This window comes from Nylanderia fulva, unplaced genomic scaffold, assembly GCF_048542155.1.
Source record: "Nylanderia fulva isolate GAGA-0341 unplaced genomic scaffold, ASM4854215v1 Scaffold474, whole genome shotgun sequence".
NCBI classification, from domain to species: Eukaryota; Metazoa; Arthropoda; class Insecta; order Hymenoptera; family Formicidae; genus Nylanderia; species Nylanderia fulva.
This window is the reverse complement of record NW_028190559.1, coordinates 5,993-25,305: the sequence shown is the minus strand read 5'-3', so window position 1 is coordinate 25,305 and position 19,313 is coordinate 5,993. Positions and strand designations below refer to the sequence as shown.

Below are 19,313 nucleotides of genomic sequence, written 5' to 3'. Positions count from 1 at the left end.
CATATGCTCTGGCGGAATATTGGATCTGTTGAGAGGATGGAAGGTCTCTGATGAGCCCTCAGGATTAGACCACAGGCAGGTCCGTTTCACCATGGAGCAAGTACAGAGCCAAGGGTTATGGAAGAGAAACCCTAGAAAAACAAATTGGAGGGGGTACGAGGAAGACCTTAGGAGTCGACTCAAGGAAGCACCCACTAGATTCTACACCAAAGAAAATTTGGAAACAGCGGCAGACTACTTGAATGATGCCATTAAATACTCATATAAGATGAACTGCCCTTTAGAGTCAAAGAATCCTTCAGCCAAAGCACCATGGTGGAGCAAAGAGCTGGCCAAGCTAAGGGCTGAGGGGAGAAGACTCTTTAATAGGGCTAGAAATGTAAATACACCGAGATCCTGGGAAGAGTACAGGAAATCTCAGAGAATTTACAAAAAGGCCATAATAAAAGCTAAAAGGAAAAGATGGAGAAGTTTTTGCTCAAGTATAGAGAGTGCTCCTGAAGCATCTAGACTGAGAAGAATACTCTGCAAGGAAAACCAAACACAATGGGGCTGCCTTAAGTTTCCCAATAGAGGGTACACAGAAACTGCGGAGGAGACCCTACGGCACCTTATGGAAATCCATTTCCCAGGCTTTAGGGAGGACTCAGCAGACAACAACAACAGGCAGAGACCCATGACCGTGCACAAATCAAGGGCATGGGGACTGGCAGCTAAAGTGGTTTATCCACAAGCAGTGGAATGGGCGGTCGGTTCCTTCGAGCTTTTAAAGGCTCCAGGACCTGATGGAATATACCCGATCCTGCTGCAGAAAGGGCTGAGCAGCTTGTTAGGCCCAATGACAAAAATCTACAAGGCAAGTATTGTCCTCAGACATGTCCCCCAGAAGTGGAGAAAAACCAAGGTGGTTTTTATACCTAAACCTGGCAAGAACGGTCACGTCAGGACAAAGGACTATAGACCAATTAGCCTTATGTCCTTCGTATTGAAGACCTTAGAGAGACTGGTAGACAGATTTCTCAAGTCTAACTCTCTAATACAACAACCTCTAGCCGACTCTCAGTACGCTTACAGGGAGGGCAGGTCTACCGAAACCGCCCTACATTACCTGATAGGCAAAGTTGAGAGTCAGCTGAAGGCAAAGGGCTATGCGATCGGAATCTTCCTGGACATCGAGGGCGCTTTTGATAGCACTTTACACGAGGTGGTAGGGGAGGCACTGATCAGACATGGAGTACAAGAACCACTGGTGGACTGGATAGAAGACATGCCAGTGGACAGATGCTTGACGGTGGAGTGCCAAGATATCTCCATCAGAGGAAAACCAACGAAAGGCTGCCCACAGGGGGGAGTTTTATCTCCTCTGTTGTGGTGTCTAGTGATAGACGACCTGCTAAAGGAGCTACAGAGGTAAGGTTTCTCGACCTTTGGTTATGCTGATGACGTGGCCATTGTGGTTAGAGGACCATTTCTCAACACACTAAGGGACCAAGCAAAGGATACCTTAAGTGTGCAATACTCGATGCTACGCGGAGTGATTACAGTTAGTGCGCGGCCGCGAGTGTCAAGTTTAGGACGGCACAAAGAAAAAGAGAAGTAGTGAAAGTCCACGGCACACAATATATATATTTTCACAAATAATTATACAGCACAAAAGAAATGCTCTAATGCAAGCGAACTGCAATTAGAAGCGTTCGATGATTGCCGGAAGTGCAACCCAATGACAAGAAAATCGATCTCTCGCGAGGAGTGCGACGAAAATCGAGAAGAGCGAAAAAAGGAAAGCTGTCTGTGCGCGCGAACGACTGGTCTACGATAGCTCCGTTCGATCAGAGGAACGAGGACCAGCGTGATTGTTTTCCTACCGACCTTCGAGAGAGTTCCGAGGTAAGGAACACCGTGTTTGTGTTCCTTCCACATAAAGATAGAATTCTCTCGAATGTCGGAGGGCAAAATCACTTGTTGTCGTCGGTTATGTTTTATGACGAAACGGTTACCTGTCACCGTTCAAACGACAGGTATTTCGAGCGTTAAAGACACGCGCGATCTTGCGATATGGCGGGGCGCGCTCGCTCGCGATTGGCGCACGGAGATTTAGCGCGAACCGTCGCGCCAAATTCGAGCGGCTGTTTCAGCGCAGTTAGCTGCGCTCGTCTCAAGGCGAAGAATGCACTCCGTGATGCATTCACACTCCCCCACACACACACTCTCTCTCTCTCTCTCTTTCTCTCTCTCTCTCTTCAAAATCCGCAACATCCCGCCCGCCTTCGTCGGGTACACGCGACGAACTACCCTAGGGTTGCTAGGGATAATGTGTCGCCTGGGTTATCGTCGCGACCGCGGGTCGAGCGCGAACGCGAGTTTTGACAGGCGAGGTTAGGAGTCCCATGTGCCACGTGCTGAGCGAGTGGAGCTGCGACAAACGACAAAATATGCTAGACAGGTAAGTATGAGAAGAGTTAACGCAGTACAATTGACAATAGTGAGGCAACCGACTAATTTTATAACTAATTTTTTTTTTTATACGATGTTTCACAGGTATTGCTGAGCGCGAGGTTGCACGAGACACGCGGTTACGCGGGGGTCCCGGATTCTACGGCTACCGTCGGCAGTGGGACCAGCTTGACCACTGGCCGGGTCAGTTCACCGACGGTGGTGCGGACGTCCACCACGCGCACTTGGCCATCTTCGCCCGGGTGTAAACGCGTAACTCGGGCGAGCGGCCACCGGCACGGCGGGGTGCTCTCTCCTTTGATGAGGCACAGCTGACCCTCGCAGATGTTCCCTCGGGAGGTCCACCACTTGGACCGTGGTGTGAGTCCCTGCAGGTATTCGCGGGTCCATCGCTGCCAGAGATGATCCCGCATCTGCTGCAGAAGTCGCCACCGGTTCAGACGGTTAGGAGGGGTGTCCAAGAGGGACGGCTCCGGGATGCTGAGGAGAGGCCCTCCCACCAGGAAGTGTCCCGGCGTCAGGGCGTCAAGGTCGTCTGGATCATCCGACAAGGCCCCGAGGGGTCTTGAGTTTAGGCAGGCTTCGACCTCCGCGAGGAGTGTGGACAGCTCCTCGAAGGTGAGCTTAGCCTCTCCGATGGTGCGCCGCAGATGATGTTTGACGGCCTTGACAGCCGCCTCCCACAGGCCGCCGAAATGGGGAGCCGACGGCGGGTTGAAGACCCACCGAACTCCCTCGTCTGCCAGGCGGCCAACGAGGGCGTGGACTTCGCCGCTCGCCGCCCTGAAGAGCTCCCTAAGTTGTCGATCCGCGCCTACAAAATTGGTGCCGCAGTCGCTATACAGGGCCGTGCATCTCCCTCGACGCGACACGAACCGGCGAAAGGCGGCGAGGAAGGCTTCGGCCGAGTAGTCGCTGGTCACCTCCAGGTGGACGGCGCGGGTGCTGAAACATACGAAGATTACCAGGAAGCCCTTGTGGGCTTTGTGACCGCGGCCCTTCGTCGTCCTGAGCCAGATTGGGCCAGCGAGGTCCACGCCGGTGTGAAGGAAGGGTCGACCTGGTGTGACCCGCGTCCTCGGCAGATCTCCCATCTTCGGTTGCGGAGTGGCCGCCCGCCATCGTACGCAAGGTAGGCAGCGATGTATGTGGCTTCGCACCAGTTGACGGGCGCGTGGGATCCAAAACCGTTCCCTGATGTTCCCCACGGTGGACTGGACTCCACCATGCAGGGTGCGTCTGTGAGCGGCATCGATCACCAGGTAGGTGAGGTGAGATTCAGGTGGTAGGATGACTGGGTGTCGCTGGTCGGCATCCAGAATAGCGTGTTTCAGCCGCCCGCCAACCCGCAGGACCCCCTCATCGTCGAGCATGGGAGTCAACTTCCTGAGTGAGCTTCTGGTCGCCAGTGATTTCCCGGTACGGAGGTCCCGCAGCTCTAGGTGGAAGTTCGCTCCCTGGACTACCCGGATCCATCGAGTCAGGGCGGCGTCCATCTCCTCCGGCCTCAGTAGGTCAGGAGCAGCAGCGTCGCTGGCGGGGCGGCGCTGGCGAGTTGCCCAACGCCAGATCCAGGAGGATACGCGTAGCAACCGGCGAAGGCTGGAGAATCGGCGAAGCTCTTCAGGTTCCAGCACTTCCCTGACCACGTGGCATTTCTGTGGTCGCTGTTCTGGCAGGCTGGTCTCTTCCTGGGATCCTACATCCTTCGGCCAGGTGTCAGGATGACCGCTGAGGTAGGTCGGCCCATGCCACCACAACGGATGGCGTAGCAGCTCCCTCGGCGACACCCCCCGGGAGGCGCAGTCAGCTGGATTGTCTCTGCCGGGTACGTGCCGCCATTTTGCGTCCTGGTTGTCTCGGTGGATTTCGGCGACTCGGTTGGCTACAAACGTTGTCCATCTTGCAGGGTGTCCTCGGATCCAGCCGAGCGTGACTGTGGAGTCCGTCCAAAGATGCACCGCCGATCTTTCAAGGCCCAAGGAGGACCGGACGTGTTCGGCCAGTTTAGCCAAGAGGGTGGCCCCGCAAAGCTCCAGGCGGGGAAGCGATACACGCTTGACCGGTGCGACCTTGGTCTTAGCGACTACCAGGGTCACGTCGGGCTGCCCGTTGATCACGCCCCTGAGGTAGATCACGGCAGCGTAGGCTCGTTCGGAGGCGTCGCAGAATCCGTGCAGCTGTTGCGAGTGGTTTGCGGCGTCACTCTGGAACCAGCGTGGCACCCTGATCTCCTCAAGCAAGGGCAGCTCCTCTTCCAATCGGGTCCACGCGGCGGCGTCGTCCCTTGTCAGCGGAGCGTCCCAGTCTAGCTGCTGTATCCAGGCTGATTGGACGAGCAGCTTGGCACGGACTATGATCGGCGCCAACCAGCCTAGTGGGTCGAAGAGACGTGCTGTCTGCGAGAGTACCGATCTCTTCGTCGGTAGCGCCGTTGAGGTTGGTCGGACGGAGAGGGAGAGAACATCCTCCCTCGGATTCCATCGGAGGCCCAGGACGGAGTGACTCTCAGACGGCAGTCGGGCACCTGTCATGACGTCCAAGCGATGTGCGAGCGGGATTTTTTCCAGAAGGCGATCGTCGTTGGCAGCCCACTTCCTAAGCGGGAAGCCGCCCGCCGTACAGAGCGCGGCCACCTGATCCAGGAGGTCGCCCGCTGCATCCAGGGTGGCGGCTCCGGTGAGTACATCGTCCATGTAGACATCCTGCCGCAGTACATCGGCGCCCAGCGGAAAGCGACCAACCTCGTCGATCGCGAGTTGATGGAGCACGCGGATGGCGAGGTACGGTGCGCTCGCTAGGCCGTACGTCACGGTATTCAGCTGGAATTCCTTGACCTCGTCTCCCTCTGTCCACAGGATCCGCTGCAAGTCCCGGTCGTCGCGGTGCAGCTGTATCTGACGATACATCATCTTGATGTCGGCGACAAAGACATAGCGGTGTCGCCGCCAGCGAGTCAAGGTGTCGGCTAGCGACGGCAGCAAGTTACGTCCGGTGAGCAGACTGTTGTTCAGTGACGACCCGCCGCCAGTACGCGCCGAGCCGTTGAACACCACCCGGATCTTGGACGTCGTGCTTGAGCTCCGTAGCACCCCGTGGTGAGGCAGGAAGCAGATTCTGGAACCTGGTGAGGGCGACGCGGCTGAGACAGGCGACATGTGTCCGAGTGTCAGGTACTCGTTCATGAAGTCGCGATACAGTCCACCGAATTCGCGATCGTGAATGAACCGACGCCTCATGACGTCGAGGAGCCGTGACGCGGTGCGGCGCGTGGAGCTGAGGTCCGGCAGCCCCGGACGGAACGGTAGTCGTACCTGATAGCGACCGTCCTCAAGTCGCACGTGGGTGCGCACAAAATGATCTTCGCACTCCTGTTCGTCAGCGGTCAGCGGCAAGGCGGCCCGAGGAGGTTCTTCGGTCTCCCAGAAGCGGCGTACGAGGGCTACCAGATCGTCACCCGTGGAGCATTGGAGAGACGACACGGGGGTCGCGACGTGACCGGCTCCAACGACGCCCAGCAGCACCCAGCCAAAGCGAGTCAACAGGGCACCGGGCTCGCGCGGTCCTCCTCGGCGAAAGCCCTCCGGCAGAGCGAGGTCCAGATAGACATCGGCGCCAAGCAGCAACTCCACAGCATCCCGGCGGTGGAACTCCGGGTCTGCAAGCTCGAGGCCGTCGAGGTGGGGCCAGGAACGGGCCTCGCCCTCCGAGGTTCCGCCGTACACCGTGAGTCGTGGGAAGACGAGCGGCGAGACGGCGAGCGCAAAGTGTCCATCGCGAGAGGAAACGGTGGCGGTGATTCGTCCGTGGGTGACGCCCGTTTGGATGCCTCCCACTCCAAAGATGGCCACTGACGATGGGGTCCGCGGGAGCCGAAGTCGTTGCGCTAAGGATTCCGCTATCAGCGAGGTTTCTGAGCCCGGGTCGATCAGCGCGCGGACCGCATGCCGAGTGCCCACGCGGTCGGCCACGAATACACGGGCAGTTGCCAGAAGCGCCGGTCCACACTCCCGGGGTGGTCGCCTCGCGACGTGGACCGTCGTCGTCGAAGATGAGGAGGCAGTCACAGGTAAGGCCACAGCCGCAAAGGCGTCGTGCAACGTCGTGTGATGCCGGCCGGAGCATGTGGCGCACGCCTTGTGCGACTTACAGTCGGCTAGCAGATGACGACCCAGGCAGTTCCAGCACCGCTGGTGAGTGTTGATGGCCTCCCGTTTCTCGCTAACCGTCTTCTTCTTGTACTGCTCACAATAAGCAATGAAGTGATCCCTTTTGCAGAGTGGACAGCTGCGGTTCGGATCAGACCCCCTGGTACCCACATGGCTGCTGCGAGAGGAGCGGCTGGACTTCTCCGTTGGCTTGGCAGGCGCTACGGTCTTCACTGACTGGAGGACCTCCCAGGTCATCAGTTGTTCCTGGAGGAACTCCCGGAGCTTGTCGTAGGACGGAGGCTCCGACGACCTTCCGAGGGAGCTCTCCCATTCACGCCGAGTTTCAGCGTCCAACAGCTCGACGACCAGGTGGACGAATAGGTCCGTGCAGTCGGAGATCGGGCGCCCGATGCCCTTCAGTGCACCGACTGTCGTGAGCACGCCGTGGAACAGTCGGCGTAGTCCATCGGCTGACGGGGCCTTCAATCGCGGCAGCGAAGTGAAGGCTGTCAGGTATGATCTGACCAGTAAGCGTTTATTTTCGAAATACGTGGTCAGCAAGTCCCACGCATCCTCTAAATTTTCTTCAGTAGACGGCAGGTTGCGAATCAGCTGTTCAGCATCACCCTTTACGCTGGTTTTCAGGTAATGCAGCTGTTCAACCTTTGTCAAGGACGCGTCTCCTAGGACCATGGAGCTGAACAGATCTCGGTAGGCTGGCCAGTCCTCGAACTTGCCGCTAAACTGCGGTAGGTTGATCCGCGGTAACGTTCGGCGGGACGGAGCCGTCTCTCGGACCCGTTCGCCGAGGGCGGGCCCCACAGGCTCGATGAACTGCTCCTCCAGTCCGGCGAGTTCGGAGCGCTGCCCATAATACGCCGTCTCAACCTTGCTGAGGAGGTCCTCGGTGGTGTACTTCTCCCGCTTGATCTCCTTCCAGAAGTGGGCGCGGAGCTCTTCATGCTGTTCCGTGAATTTGGCCCATTTATCATCCAGGACGCGGATTGCAGCCTGGACAGTGTGGGCGTTCAATTTGCTCGCCCCGATCTTCTTCAAGTTCTCCACGCTACGCAGTATGCGTAGGTAGAGCTCATGCTGAGCGTCGATCATTTGATCCATGTCCATTTTCTTTGTCACAGGTCACTGGACACTCACACGGTCACGGAGCCCGCACTCACCCCGACGGCGAAGTTCAATAGGTGCCGGGCGCGACAAATTAACGACCTGTCGATGATCCGGCTCGAAGGACCAGAAGATGTGCAATACTCGATGCTACGCGGAGTGATTACAGTTAGTGCGCGGCCGCGAGTGTCAAGTTTAGGACGGCACAAAGAAAAAGAGAAGTAGTGAAAGTCCACGGCACACAATATATATATTTTCACAAATAATTATACAGCACAAAAGAAATGCTCTAATGCAAGCGAACTGCAATTAGAAGCGTTCGATGATTGCCGGAAGTGCAACCCAATGACAAGAAAATCGATCTCTCCGCGAGGAGTGCGACGAAAATCGAGAAGAGCGAAAAAAGGAAAGCTGTCTGTGCGCGCGAACGACTGGTCTACGATAGCTCCGTTCGATCAGAGGAACGAGGACCAGCGTGATTGTTTTCCTACCGACCTTCGAGAGAGTTCCGAGGTAAGGAACACCGTGTTTGTGTTCCTTCCACATAAAGATAGAATTCTCTCGAATGTCGGAGGGCAAAATCACTTGTTGTCGTCGGTTATGTTTTATGACGAAACGGTTACCTGTCACCGTTCAAACGACAGGTATTTCGAGCGTTAAAGACACGCGCGATCTTGCGATATGGCGGGGCGCGCTCGCTCGCGATTGGCGCACGGAGATTTAGCGCGAACCGTCGCGCCAAATTCGAGCGGCTGTTTCAGCGCAGTTAGCTGCGCTCGTCTCAAGGCGAAGAATGCACTCCGTGATGCATTCACACTCCCCCACACACACACTCTCTCTCTCTCTCTCTTTCTCTCTCTCTCTCTTCAAAATCCGCAACATTAAGGATTGTGCAAAACTGGTGTGAGAACAGAGGTCTAACGGTAAATCCGAGCAAGACAAATATTATGGTCTTCACCAGAAAATATAAACCTGAACCCATAGAGACGTTAAAACTCTGGGGAAAGGAAATACCGTTTACAGACTCGGTGAAATACTTGGGACTGATTCTAGATCCTAAGCTTAGCTGGGGAAAACATCTCATAGAGCAAAGGAAAAAGTTCTATGCATCCATGTGGATGTGTAAAAGGGCAATGAGCAAGTCGTGGGGCATCAGCACTGGTGCAGCATTGTGGCTGTACAGGGCGATCCTGCTGCCGCGGCTGCTATACGCGTCAGTCGTCTGGTGGACGAAAATAAATAAAGGAGAGGTAAAGAAACTACTTAGAAGCCTGCAAGGTAACTACCTAAGGGCTGCAGTAGGGGCCATGAGAACCACACCCACAGAGGCGCTTGAAATAGCACTCAGTGTTACGCCAATAGGCTTGGCCGTGATAAAATCAGCCAATACCGCGGCATACCGCCTGAAATGTCAGGGTAAATGGAGAAACACAGGACTGGGACACACCAGGCTAGGTCTTCTCCAAAAGTACCCTATTGAAGGAAAACAAGACAGAACCACAAGAAAGTATCAACTGGTAAAACATTTTAAATTATGGATACTTGATAGAAACGAGTGGCTGAAACCGGACGGGATCATGGACACAAAGGTGGACATGTGGTTCACGGACGGATCAGGCATAAACAATTGCTTTGGAGCAGGAGTATATGGATTTGGGGAAAACCATAGGGAGAGTATTCTAATGGGAGGCGACTGCACGGTCTTTATGGCAGAGATGCTCGCCATCCTCAGATGTGCCGAACTGAACCTAACCAAGGGAACAAATTGCAGGAAAATATTTATCTGCTCAAACAATAGGGCAGCCCTCCTGGCGTTGGCGGGTACGACCACCGAGTCAAACTTGGTATGGGACTGCATGCTGGCGCTGGAGGAGCTGTGTGGAACAAATAAAGTAACGTTAGTCTGGGTACCCGGGCATCAGGGCATACCGGGAAACGAAATAGCAGACTCACTGGCTAGAGAAGGGGCTAGCAAAGCACCACATAGTCGGGAGGTGGGAGTGCCCTTTACGATGGGCAAGAACTTTATCAGGGACAGTATAAACAAACAACATAAGGCCAGGTGGGAAAATCTGAAATCCTGCCGACAGGCTTTCTGATGAAAGACATAAATGGTAACAGAACCAAAGAACTACTCACTAAATAGGCAGAAATTGAGAATGGGGATAGGACTGCTGACAGGACATTCACCAATACTCAAAGCCCACCTATTCAATATCAGACTCGCAGACAGGAAGGAGTGTCGACTATGCGGGGAGGAAAAAGAGGACAGCATACATATTCTGTGCCAATGTCCGGCTCTGGCTAGAAAGAGATTCAGGATCTGGAGACAAAGTTTTCTAAAATCCCAAGAATTAGACAAAACAAGGGTGGTGAAACTCATAAGCCTAGTGGAGAACTCTGGGCTGAGTACACATCACCCAGTTTAAAGACAAGAGTGAGGAGACACAATGGATCTCGCTAGATCTAGGTGCCGTCGGGGACCAAGTCATGGAACCACTCACTAACTATCTACTACTACTACTACTACTACATTTCATTTATTTATCAAACCTATTTTTTGCAGATATTTAGCTACTGGAAATCAGATTTTGTCCGTTGCATTCCCAGTGAAAACTACCTAGTCAAAGTGATGTCAAAATGTTATCAATTTGATGAACGGTATAATGTCAAAAAGAGAGATCATAATGATGGCAATTTGACTGCAAAACGTCCCATACTTTGATGATGATTTTGACTGTCATTTTGATGTCTGTTTGATGTCAAAGGGTTTTTCGGTTAAAAATAATAATGCAGTTGTAATGGATAATATGTTTGTTTATACTTTGAATGTTTTTAGCTACGATGCATGATATGTTACACTACTATGTTACATTCTGTGATGTCTTTTGTCATTCAATAGAAGAGCTTGTTTTATATATAAAACAAACTTTTCTATTGGATAACAAAAGACGTCACAGAGTAACATAGTGTAACATATAGCGCATTGTGGCTGAAAAACATTCAAAGTATAAACAATTACATTATCCATTACTCTCTACAAAAATAAATACAAAATTAAAACTGAAATACATTTAATATGTTAAAAGCAGCAGTTTTTAATCGAATATATGTATTTTAAATTTATTTGCTTGATCATAAAATGCAATTACAATTAAATAACTTTTAAATAAAAAATTCAATAGTTACAAATGTTTATCAATATTTTTTATTTATATGAGCATTATATATATTATATATATATCTATATAGATATCTATATAGATTTTTTGGATACTCTTATTATCTATTATACTAGTCATAAAAGAAACATTACAAAACTTTGTCACATATAAGATATACGCAAATTAACTCTAGCACAATCAGTCGTATAACAAAAAATAATTAAAAGTAACTCATAAACTGACTGAAAAATCGTAGTATCATCAAAAATCATGTAAACTTCGCATAAAAGAAACGTTATATGTTAAACAAATATTGAAAGACATTTTATCTGTTAAATTTCCATATTGGAAACATCAATAACATAACAAAAATTCATCAATCTCGTAATAAAAACTAAACATTGCACATATAATAAATAATAATGTTTTCATTGTTTAACTCTGCCAAGAATAGAAAATATATAAACGAACGTAAATAATAACTCAAAAATAATAAGAAAAACTAAAAAATAATGTACTTAGGTACTAGATATGTACTTTACTTATAATATACTTCAGGCATCAGAGGGGTCGTAGACCTTATAAACTGTTCGTGTAGTTCAGATTCGGGTTACAGTAATGACGATAGCTAACAAAAAGAAGCATGGCTGTTGCGGTACGAAAAAGCAAAAGTTGAAAAGTACACCTTACAATGGCATAACAATGTCAAACGGTATACATAATACAATCGTACAGCCAGAGATGGTTTTATTAGGCATCAGAATTTTGCGACTCATTAACTTTCCTTCCATTTGCAGTTTGAAACCAACGCTTGATTTTTGCTTCAGCTTTAATAAGAAAGCTATCAGGAAAACGTAATTTAACTGCACCTATACACAAAAACAATTGCAATAAATTAATATTATTAACAAAAGAAACACTGACATATATTTCATATATTATAAGTATTAAAAAAATAACTTAATATAATTAGAATGAAAATTATGAGATTACGTAATAAATTTAAAAAATCGAGATACTTGCCAAATACAACTTCACATAGTTGTGTTTCAGAAAATTTTATCTTATCGCCTTCTGATCTACTCCAACTTATTAATTTGGCAAGATCATTTGAGATCAATTTGGACAAAATGTTCCCTGTGACACTACGTTCTGAGGGAGTAGAAGATGTACCAAAACTGCCACATTTAGAATAAAGCAGATCTCGCTGTTAAGGCATGAAATGTGATTATCATAATTGCCTAGTAAATTTTTAACATGCATTATACTGTTGCGCCCCCGTGTTACGCCCCTGGATCTACATCTTTGTATCGGGTGATACTTTTCGCGGGATCAACTCTTTACGCCTCCGGGAGATCGTCGTCAAGGGAGTTGTTGTTAAACAACTAAGGGTCTTCTTCTGTTTTCGGGAGACATGACAGTTTTGGTCTAGCGGTCCGCATCGTGCGGACGTTTTCCGAGACCGGAGCTTCTTTGCATTACGAATGCACTATTTGTTATATTTCATTGGTTTCGTGTATTGGTTCCTCATATTAAAGTTCATTTCCCTATTATGCGAGTGTCTTTATTTCGCGCGCGAGTGAGAGTGACTGTGTGTGAGTGACTGAGCGAGAGGCGTCCGAGGACGCAACATTTTGGGGGCTCAGCCGGGATCAAAACCGCAAGAATCGCATCTTCCTGAGAGAACTTCCAAATTGACGACTCAACATTCGCGAAGCGACCGACGTTCACCGAACAACGATGAAGGAGCTATACAGAGGACGGATGCGTTGCAGACCGCCTGACGCGAAGACCTACGAGATAATTGCGGGCCGAACGAAGAACATCAGCAAGCTCGCTTTGAGACTCTTCTACCGAGAAGGCAGTGACGAACAGCTTGCCACCGCTCGCATGAGGATCTCCTCCAGCAGCAAACTAACCAGCTAATTCCTTCTAATATAAGAGCTTCTGGGGATACACGACTGAATTTAGCTTGCGCGAGTACCGCGAGTGCCGCGATAGCCGCGAGTGCCATGATAAAGGCGGGCGAGACGACCGGTAACTTTCGTGCGAAAACGGGCTTAAAACTGAAGCCCGATACATTCGATGGAAGGGTTCCGCTGCGGGAGTTCCTCTCCCAATTTCTTTTGATAGCCGTTGCGAATAATTGGGATGAGAAAGCAAAAATGATTACTCTCGCTGCAAATTTAAGGGGAAAAGCTCGGTCCGTTTTAGAAAATGTCGAGAATTTTGAAGAATTAACATTCGCGGAATTAAAATCAAAATTAGAGTTGCTTTTTGAAGACGGAAACTTGACGCAAAATTATTACTATCTTTTTACGACACGGAAACAAAAATATGGAGAGGATTTCGCTTCCTTTGGAGCCGAACTTGAGAGACTGTCGCGTCTGGCTTACCCCGAATGTCCATATGCGGTCCGCGATAAAATAGCATGCGCGCAATTTGTCTCGCATTAATAGACGGGTTTGTCAAAGAACCCTTCAAACTGGAGGGAATTACATCCTTAAATTGGCTATAGAAAGAGCTAAGGCCATAAAATAATTCAGGGATAGTTTGATAGAAAAAGAGACAATTTAGTAATAAAGGAAATTCGGCAAATAAGTCAAAATTATCAAAAAGGAGAGAGGAGCGACGCGCGAACCGATTCCGAAAAAAAGAAAGCAAACGGTTTGACTCGAAAGGGGAAGCGCAAGCGAACAACTTTTCGGCCAAAGAGACAGAATGTTGGTCTTGCGGGAAGATTGGGCATTTGCGTTTTCAATGTCCTGAGGCGAAGGAAAACTAGAGGTAGTTGAATTTTTCGGGGAAAATTCAATTCTTACAGAAAACGCCCCGACGTCCAATTTTGTTGATCTCATTGATTGTAGTGTTAGAAGGACCTTTCTCTATTGTAAAGAAATTCAACGATGTGGTGTACTGCATTCAGAAGACACCCAGACATCGGAAGAAAGTAGTGCATGCAGATAGATTAGCTCCATTTTTAGATAGAAATATTGATTGTTAATTAGAAATAGTACAAAACTCAAATAAAGATTGCTAGGAATTGGAGAGTTGTGTTTGTGTGTATATTTGTAAGTGCATTTTTTTAATTGGTGAATTTATTCTGCGTAGGAATGTTTTCTTTTCTAGTTGGAAATTTTTACAGAAGAGCTTGCCTGAGTTTTTGGTTACAAGAGAATTGCTCTGAGGAAGTTCCTGCGACCATTACTCATCGAGGGCAACTGGCTCCTTCAATGAGAAGACCGTCTCATCTCAGAAGATTGGTCATTTGGTTCATCCACGTTAAAGACTGTCCCTCTCGGGTTTTTGATCCGTGGTTTTCCCACGAGACTGAGGGCAAATGCCGGACAGAGACTTAGGGTGTTCACGAGGACGTTGGGTCCACGGACGATATTCCCCCCTTTGTCTGAAGATTCATGGACATTTCGTTATCCTTCCGGGAGACGGCGAGTATAGTGAAACCGCGAAGACAGCAGGGATATCTTCTATCAACTCGACGTGTCACTGGAAAAATCTGGCCAATTTTTCTTCAAAAACAGTTCGAGTACGGAGAGGAGGAGGGCGAAGCTCGGTACCTGTAGCAGCAGCTAAGGAGAGCAGATCGTCCGCGACAGTGTAGACGCGAAAAGGAGAGGGACCAGGCGTTTCGTTCGGTAACCTGTAGCAGCAGCTAAGGGAGAGCGGAGTATCGTTGGTGCCCTAATAGCAGCGTCAGAGTCCTGGGTCTTCATCTCCGTGAGAATTGTCGGGACGACAATTTTGAAGAAGGGGGCAGTGTGCGCCCCCGCTGTTTACGCCCCTGGATCTACATCTTGTATCGGGTGATACTTTCCGACGGGATCAACTCTTTACGCCTCCGGGAGATCGTCGTCAAGGGAGTTGTTGTTAAACAACTAAGGGTCTTCTTCTGTTTTCGGGAGACATGACAGTTTTGGTCTAGCGGTCGCATCGTGCGGACGTTTTCCAGACCGGAGCTTCTTTGCAGTACGAATGCACTTATTTGTTATATTTCATGGTTTCGTGTATTGGTTCCTCATATAAAGTTCATTTCCCTATATGCGAGTGTCTTTATTCGCGCGCGAGTGAGAGTGACTGTGTGTGAGTGACTGAGCGAGAGGCGTCCCGAAGGACGCAACAATACAATACATATATTATAATAACATGATATAAGACATACCACAGATTCATAATTGATGCGATTAGCTGCTAAAACCGTCTCCATTTTCTGAAAGTCCTTTTTGTTTTTAATGGAATAGATGGAATTTTAGAAAATATCATGGATTTAGCATGATCTGGATTGACAGACCGAACAATGATTGCCTGGTTAATCAGTACTGAATCTAATTTTTTGCTAATTTCCAGAAGTACTGTGCTGCTCAACTTCTATTCACTGTGACAATGTTTGCAGCCATCACCTAAAATAAATAAAGTCTATTAAACATCTGCAAAGAATGTCAAAACAATAACTATCTAAACCGTAAACGCAAATAAATACCTTTATTCTTAAAATTGTAGGAGTAACTTTGATTAGCCTTTGTATTCGGCAAAGAAAAATGTTCTTCATTTGTACCAGAACTTGATCCAGCAGAAGTCTGTACCAACAACATGAAGATCCTTTATCAGGATTGTTTATCCGCATTGAGTGTAATGAAAGAGAGTCTTGAGCATCATCACTTGTAAAATCAGGTGGAGAGAGAATTGTAGAAGTTTTACTATTCAAAGATGTATGGTCCTTGCTTGATACTGACAAAAACTTCTGTTTGGTATGATCCATTTCCTGCTGTTTTTCGTGCTTCTTAATATTACTTTGAGATTGATTACCGCGAATCTTTTGCAGTTGTCTTTGCTTTCGCTCACTATCTTGGCTGGAATTGTCTTGAAACTTCTGGACTCTAAATTCGATATTTTATGAACAGATAACACAGATTCTTTTCTGGTCACTTTCTCCATCTCTTATCTTGCACTTGATTCAGATGGATACTATCTTTAACTGCCTTCAAGGCATCAGAGTTGATTTCAGGCAAAGTTTCGCTGCCGTTATCACTACTACTTTCACTAAGTTTTCTAATTTTACTTTTGCGATAAACTTTTTCTTTTCGAGATGGTAAAGTGTTTTCCTTGTCTTCACTATCTTCATCAGAATCATCAATGTATCGCTTTGGTGGCTTCCTCCTTCGTGGGGCGTTATCTGCTTCTGTTTCAAGGGATGTGTTATCTTCAGCTTTCTTCAAACCTCTGACTGCATCATCATATTCACTTACAATTATCAGTTTAAAAATAATAATTTTATATTTATTGCACAAAAATTTATTTAATCAAAAATTGATAATATATGCATTGTTGTGCCTCCGGGAAGGCACGGAAAATTTTGGGGTCTCAGTCGACTGAAGGATGAGGATCCTAGGATCGGCGGGCGTCTCCACTTTGACTAACTTTGCTTGTTTATATGAATAAATCTTTTATTTCCCTTATTTCTTGAGTTGGTTTAATTCTGTGTAATCCCACCTGGGTGGTTAGTTAAGTATGCTCGCTCTCGATAGTCAGATTACAGGTGATAGTTTATATTCTGCGGCTTGTCTTCGACTCTTAGTTAGGTTCTAATTAGCGACTTGACTTTTGGATTTTCGTTAGCGACTGCCTTCGTCGCCTCGCTTTCCGTTCGCGTGGTCTCCTGCCCTTTTCTACATCTTTCGGGGGAAGATGTAGAGAAGCTCTTTCATTGGCTAATTTTTTATTCACACGCTTTTTATCTAGGTGCAAGCGAAGCAGGTTGATTCTTCGCTTGCGGTCCGCGGGTTCGGCGTAACGCTTAGTTTCATCGCGTTTGCATCTTTTCGCGATAGCGCTTCGCGAGAGCGTGAGAAAGTTTCTCAAATGATTATATAATAGCTGACTTACTATTTATTATTAAAACTATGTTAATATAATATAATATAATATAGTTATAGTCATTCGGACTATAACATTCCTCCCCCGTTGAAAAAGAAAAACGGAGGTACGAAGTTTTTCGTTCTTAATTTCTTAACTTACATATAATGGTGGTTTCCCGTTACAGTATAGTGTTACAATCGTTTCTTAAAATTTTAGTACTTTGACTTCTTCTTAGGATTGATCTCGGTATTCGAAGGTATTTCGTACAGTTTCGACGTTTTGTTTTTTTTTTGTTTTTTTTTTTTTTTTATGTTGGTTGTTGTTGTGGTTGTTCAGTTTACAATTATCGTTAAATGGTAATTCGACTGTGTTGTTGATTACTTTACTTTTGATCGTCCGTCGCATCGTATGGTTATTGTCTGTTCAGCGAGGTCGAGTATAGCTAAGTGTCTTCTGGTAAGGTTATCCCAATCGTGCGGGACGAGGCTATATTGTCTAACATACATTTGTCCGATCTTGAATATTGCTTTCGTTTGCATTTTTTATAAGCAAGAAATGGGGCGTCGGTCGATATGTCTCTGTAGTCCCTTTGTTTTATGACAACTTTGATTTATTACTATCGTTGTCGTCGTTATAGTAAAATATGCACACACAATGCCGCAGGACAGCCAGACACCACCACTTCCCCCCCCCCGTCCTGCAAAGGATTCGCTGGCCTCATCTTGTCTGATAGCCCGCTGAGATGTTTGTGCCCCTGTCGTTCGTCGGCTAATCTATGCGTCATTCAGCAGTCTCTCAGTGTATGAGCCATCTATATTCACAGTACTCGCTGGCCCAGTTGTTCGAGGGCCACGCCATTAGCGTCCTTCAGTCCCCTCCCGTAGACCGGTACACGAGGTGTCTCACCCACTTTGACCAAGTGGCTCTTTGCGCGGGCTCTCGTCTGATTAAGAGTCACCTGCACGGCTTTCTTTGAGCTCTCCCTTCACCCCATCCTCTTATTCTCACACGTATCAGTGCTAAAATGCCGCCTGAGGCTATCGGCTGTCCGTCGACTGCTGTGACCGCCTGAACGCCGGTGCTTTTTCGGTGCCTCCGACGGATTGGCTGCTTACCAGTATGACCCGTCCCGGCATCATTGCAGAATTTTCGAGGGCTTGGCCCAAGAGGGTGCTTGATACTCGTCTCGCGTACATGGGCGTTGTACCTATGTGTAGACCGCCTCACTTGCGCACCAGTCTTTCGCCAGCCTTCTGCCATAATGCCGTTCCCCACCCCCCTCTTACTCAATTCTTGTCAACCATAATTATTATGCCCGAATGTTAGTGTGACGCCGATGCCCCTGTTCATTACCGCCCTGTCTTATTCCTGTTTTTGCCCACGTGTACATTTACGCCCCCGAATTTTTCTTTTCTATTCTGCTCATACCCACGCGCCCTCCCTGTACCCCATTTATCCTGCGGTGGGGCCCTGCGGTGTCGGTCCCCGTCACTGACCTGTATATTGTGCAGACCATCGACTCCAGTCGTCGGATTGTGCGCAGTCTCGCTTCGTCTCTACCGAGTCAACTTGATGCTAGTCCTCTTCCGACCCCCCAGACCATGTTCATACTAGTCGCGCTTTACTTTTACGCCGAGCATTGTCTTATATCACATTACAGTAGTTCCTTCATCGACATTTTCATTTTTTTGTACACCTCTTGACAATGTGTCTTCCAGATCCTCTTTTCCTCAATATTACATTATTGACACTATCCTGTGCCATGAGGCTGATTATGAGGGCACGTATTCTTTGCCTTAGGGGTTGGTGTCCGTTAGATAGCATCGTGAATATACGTCAGTGTTAGGCGGTTGGTGTGCCGTGCGTGTTCTGACTATGTCGTCATACTAGAATATATAGGTTCATAATAGGAGTAGGTTATATCCCGTAGCTAGATCCTCATGAAGGTACAGCACGTGGAGTTATTACCCAGCCGATGTTGAGATACTAAATAATGATTAGACAAGTCGAAGGCTCTCCACAGAGCACGGTGCGCCCATCAGTCCCCTTCCCTCTCTACCCTCGCCCTGACAGTCTTCGGTACCTCCAATTCCCCCTTGTTCCACTCCTTTCTCAAGCCCTCCGTTGTCCCTGGCTCAGCATTCCTCCTATAATGTTGTCGCAAATTTCGGATAATGTGTCCGGTGCGATCTTTCTAATGCTCCACATTACTCTCGGGGGTGATCGCGGTTGTTGTTATCTTTTTTATTCTTAATAATTTGCATATATGTTTAAAGAACCTGTGCTATTTAAAATTTTGTGCTTGGTCTGTTTAAAATTTTTCGGGAATGGCCGTGTTCGAAAATATTTTCGTAACGAACCTCTTTCGCCGAGGGTTATTTGCTTCCTGATGCGAATCGGTATCGCTGTACTGAGTTCGTCGGCTATCCTGAAATGTAGTATAATATTTGTTTTTCCCCGTTAGTGGTAACTGTTAATTACGGTCCGCGAACTAATGCCATTTTTTCAAAGGTTTAGTCGGAGTAATCTGTTGAGTTACGAGGGGGCTTTT

General features: G+C 48.1%; 2 protein-coding genes and 1 pseudogene across 2 annotated transcripts; 1 reads left to right on the top strand and 2 right to left on the bottom strand.

Moving 5' to 3' along the window:
- Positions 1 to 2,573: 2,573 nt before the first annotated feature.
- LOC114936785 (uncharacterized) lies at positions 2,574 to 7,730 on the bottom strand. Its single transcript, XM_029310103.1, has one exon. The coding sequence runs from the start codon at positions 7,728 to 7,730 to the stop codon at positions 2,574 to 2,576; it is 5,157 nt and encodes a 1,718-aa protein (XP_029165936.1).
- Positions 7,731 to 8,674: 944 nt separating this feature from the next.
- LOC146721444 (uncharacterized) lies at positions 8,675 to 9,826 on the top strand. The gene has a single exon (XM_085486753.1). The coding sequence runs from the start codon at positions 8,675 to 8,677 to the stop codon at positions 9,824 to 9,826; it is 1,152 nt and encodes a 383-aa protein (XP_085342879.1).
- Positions 9,827 to 11,607: 1,781 nt separating this feature from the next.
- Positions 11,608 to 18,022, bottom strand: LOC146721443 (uncharacterized; annotated as a pseudogene).
- Positions 18,023 to 19,313: the final 1,291 nt, after the last annotated feature.

What these genes read in the sequence shown, in the direction of transcription:
- LOC114936785 (XM_029310103.1), bottom strand. Translation starts at nt 7,730, where the DNA reads ATGGACATGGATCAAATGATCGACGCTCAGCATGAGCTCTACCTACGC.
- LOC146721444 (XM_085486753.1), top strand. Translation starts at nt 8,675, where the DNA reads ATGGTCTTCACCAGAAAATATAAACCTGAACCCATAGAGACGTTAAAA.